This window comes from Pseudorca crassidens, chromosome 20, assembly GCF_039906515.1.
Source record: "Pseudorca crassidens isolate mPseCra1 chromosome 20, mPseCra1.hap1, whole genome shotgun sequence".
NCBI lineage: Eukaryota > Metazoa > Chordata > Mammalia > Artiodactyla > Delphinidae > Pseudorca > Pseudorca crassidens.
Window position 1 is genome coordinate 2,022,600 of NC_090315.1, and position 3,975 is coordinate 2,026,574.

At 67.0% G+C, this 3,975-nt stretch overlaps 1 protein-coding gene across 1 annotated transcript; it reads left to right on the top strand.

Moving 5' to 3' along the window:
• Nucleotides 1–3,975, top strand: A1BG (alpha-1-B glycoprotein). Its single transcript, XM_067720659.1, is given in 8 exon segments — nucleotides 1–197; nucleotides 283–360; nucleotides 363–560; nucleotides 1,033–1,305; nucleotides 1,583–1,879; nucleotides 2,494–2,790; nucleotides 3,577–3,764; nucleotides 3,766–3,975. Coding segments are annotated over 8 exon segments (1,608 nt in total). The 5' UTR covers nucleotides 1–130.

The following is a 3,975-nucleotide window of genomic DNA, read 5'->3' on the forward strand; positions in this document are numbered from 1 at the left end:
TCACCCGGCAGACACTCCTGTGGCTGCAGTGAGGCTGACCATGTCTGCACGGGTGGCCCTCCTGCTGCTCTGGGGTGAGGCGTCCTGCCTGGGGTCCCCGGGGCCAGATAAGGGGCGGGAATGAACAGCCATGGGGCCTCACAGGTGGTGCGTCTCCGCAGGTCTCGCCCTGAACCCAGTGACCGAGGAGGCCCAATGTGAGTGGGCCGGGCCTGGGCATGGTGGGCGCTGTGGGGTGAACCCCTGCCTGGGCCCCCAGATCTGACACCCATCCCCACACAGACATCGACACAAGGCCAACCCTGTGCGCAGAGGCCGAATCGCTGCCGGAACCCTGGGCCAACGTGACGCTGACATGCCAGAGCCCCTGTGGACCCTGGAGTTCCAGCTCTTCAAGGATGGAGTGGCCCAGGGACTGGTGCACCTGCATTCACCCGCCACCGAGTACAGATTCCCGCTGGGAGCAGTGACCGGTGACACCCGGGGCCTCTACCGCTGCCACTACAGCATGGACAGTGGGAGGAGCAGCCTGAGCAACCTCGTGGAGGTGACTGGAGCAGGTGAGTGGAGGGCTCACGGGCCTCGAGGCAGGAAGAGAGGCTGCTGGAGAGGCCTCCCTTCCTCCACTCCTCACTCTCCCTGTTCTCTTCCGGCCCCCTTCCCGACTGGCTGGTGGCCTTGGGTAAGTCAGGTAACATCTCTGAGCCTCAGTTTCCCCATTGGTAAAATGAGGGTGATGTTTGTACCAACCCTAGAAGGCTGTGAGGAATAAATGACTGAATCCTCAGGAAGCGGTTAGGGCAGGCCTGGCCACAGTTGGGCCCTGAACGCGTCTTCCTCTTGTAGTCCCCTGTCCCTGTCTCGGCCTGTCCCGCCACCCCTCCACCCCTCCACCCCCACCAATGCCTTCCATCTCCTGGCTCCCTCACATTTCCATGAGTGTGGAGGTCCAGGTCCGGCTGGGGCCCCGTACTTCCAAGTCAGGCAGAACCACCCATGACCCCTGCACCCCACCCCCCGCCCCCGCCGCAGAGCCCCTGCCCCCACCCTTGCTCTCAACCAAACCCGTGCCCTGGATCACACCGGGCCTGAACACGAGACTGCTGTGCCTCGGGGGACTTCGCGGTGTGACCTTCCTGCTGAGGCGGGAAGGTGATGACAAGTTTCTGGAGGTGGCTGAGGCCCCAAAGGACAGGCAGGCCACCTTCCCAGTCCACCGGGCTGGCATCTACAGCTGCAGCTACCGGACCCACGCATCAGGCGCCCCCTCGGAGCCCAGTGCCACTGTGACCATAGAGGAGCTGGGTGAGTGGGTGGACCATCCCAGAGGGCTTCCTGGGGGAGAAGGCTCCTGGAGACAGAGTAGCTTTTACCCTGACCCTCGGCCCTGAATACCCCTGTCCAGGACTGGGTCTGGGAAACAGTGGCCACGCAGTTGCCCTGCCTTGATAGTGGCGTGGGAATTTGCCACAAGGAAGGCTGTTCCCGGGGCAAGAGGTCTGGAGGCTGGGCTCCAAGGAACGCTCCCACAGCGGGGATGGTTGGGACTCTGGCCGCCCCAGTGACTGTCCCTGCCTTGCAGCCACGCCGCCGCCACCCACGCTGACTCTGAATGGCGGGTTTGCCGGGCTCCTACGCCCCGGCTCGAGCGCGACTCTCACCTGCGTGGCGCCCCTGAGCGGGGTGCACTTCCAGCTGCGGCGGGGCGAGGACTTGCTGCAGGTACCCATGGCCAGTACCAGCCCAGACCGCGTCTTCTTCCAGCTGAACACGCTGGCCCCAGGAGACGGCGGTGTCTACACGTGCCGCTACCGGCTGCCAGAGGAGCTAGCGCTCTGGTCCTTGGACAGCGCGCCCGCCGAGCTGGTGCTGAGCGATGGTGAGCCTGGGGGATGTGGCAGCGGGGAGGGAGGACGGGGCGCTCTGCCCTCGGGGCAGCGGGAGGAGAGACCCAGGGAAGGGTCCCGGTAACTGCCAGGGCTCAATCCCGACTCATCTGCCCGGCCTCAGTTTCCCCAGCTGAGGACAGAAAAATGAGCCCAGCCTCGTGGCCCCGCGAAGAATAATTGGGTCCACGCGCAAGTCTGGCCATGCAGGCGCTACATGCACGGGGGCCCCCAGCCTCCGGGGTCCGGGTGGGCGCCGAGGCCTCTCTGTTGAGGGTGGCCAGTTTGGGGCTGCAGGACCCGCCAAGGACCAGGGGCGTAAACCCCAGGAGTGGACGCCGGCGGGGGAGGCGGGCGCGGATGCTCCTCCAACAAAACACGACCCCACACCCGTCTATTTTTGTGGGCACACAAATTAGTTAGGAACAGTGTAGGAGCGTGCGTGAGCGTCCAAGGAGGACGAGGGCCGGGACGTCGGGCGGATGGTGCGGTTTTACGCAGGGCGGTGCAGGCGGGCCTCCCGGGAAGGAGCAGAGGGAGCGGGGCGCACTCTTTCCGGCGGAAAGATGCGGCGTTGGGCGTCAGCCTTGCCGCGTCCTCCCCGCAGGGACGCTCCCGGCGCCGGAGCTGTCGGCCGAGCCCGCGACTCTGAGTCCCGAGCCGGGGACGCTGGTGCAGCTGCGGTGCCGGGCCCCCCGCGCCGGCGTGCGCTTCTTCCTGGTGCGCGAGGGCGCGGGCCAGCGCCGGGTGCACGGTCTCTTGAGCCCCGCGGGGACGGAGGCCCACTTTGAGCTGCGCGACGTCTCGGCGGTCGACTCGGCCAACTACAGCTGCGTCTACACAGACACGGCGCCGCCCTTCGCGGACTCCGCGCCCAGCGCGCCCGTGGAGCTGCGCGTGGACGGTGAGAGGCGGGCACATTGGTCCGGAGCCTCCTTCTGCCCGTGCGCAAAACGAGGGTGCCCGCCTGTCCCAGGACGCCGAAGGGAAGCGCTCTGGGCCTCCGTCCTGCCCGCAGAGTCGGCGGCTCCTTAGGGGAGCGCGAGGTCGGCCGCCAGGGCCCTGGGACGCCCAGCCTTTTGGCCTGTTTCCAACCGGGGCTACGTGTAGCGCTTTGGTGGAGGTCGTGGAGAGAGGACCCGGAACTTAGGGTTCAGAGTGCTAACGGCTTTGCACTGGCTCACGCCTTAGGTTCCCTGTGCGACAGGCCTGTCGGCTGTGGTCAGATTATGACCCCACCCCTGCCTGCTCCCAGGCGCCCACGGCGGAGGGCTGAGCTGTAATTCTCCCCGAGCCCCCGCCGGCCCTGGGGTCTGTGTGTTCCTCTGATTTCCTCATCCGGATCTCCTGGGGTCGGAGGTCAGGCAGAGCCCCCCGCACAGGGTCCACCACCAGACCACTGACTGCGCTGTGCCCTCTGCGGGAACCCGTTCCCCTGGCTCCTGTCTTCCTTCTCCTCACCTGTCTTGAAGCCCTGAGTGCCGTTCGCTGGGGACCCCAGGGAGTCTCAGAGAAGGCCCGGGCCTGGGGGGTGCGGGGACGTGTACAGGGAGACACTACGGTTACAGCGCAGTGACCACGGTGTGAGGCCAGCAACCTTGGCTGGAGAAGGGGGCTGGCAACGGAGCGGGGCTGGGCCGCTGCTGCCTGGGGCAAGGGGCTTCACTTGACCGACCCGCTGCTCTCCCAGGACCCCTGCCCAAGCCGCGGCTCCGGGCCCTGTGGACGGGGGCCGTGACTCCGGGCCGCGATGCTGTCCTACGCTGCGAGGGCCACGTGCCCGACGTCTCCTTCCTGCTGCTACGGTCCGGCGAAGAGGAGCCCTCGGCGGTGGCCTGGACCACCGACCCCTCCGCGGACCTCGTGCTGACCTACGTGGGGGCCCCAACACGCCGGCAACTACAGCTGCGGCTACCGCTCCAACTGGGCCCACTCCCTGCTGTCCCAGCTCAGCGACCCGGTGGAGCTCCAGGTGGCAGGTGGAGCTCGGTTCCGTGGGCGCATCGAGGCTCCCGGCCTTTGCCCGGATTCTACCCTCCTACAGGGGTGCCCTTTCCCGCACCTCCTCCCAGCACTAACGCTGGCCTAG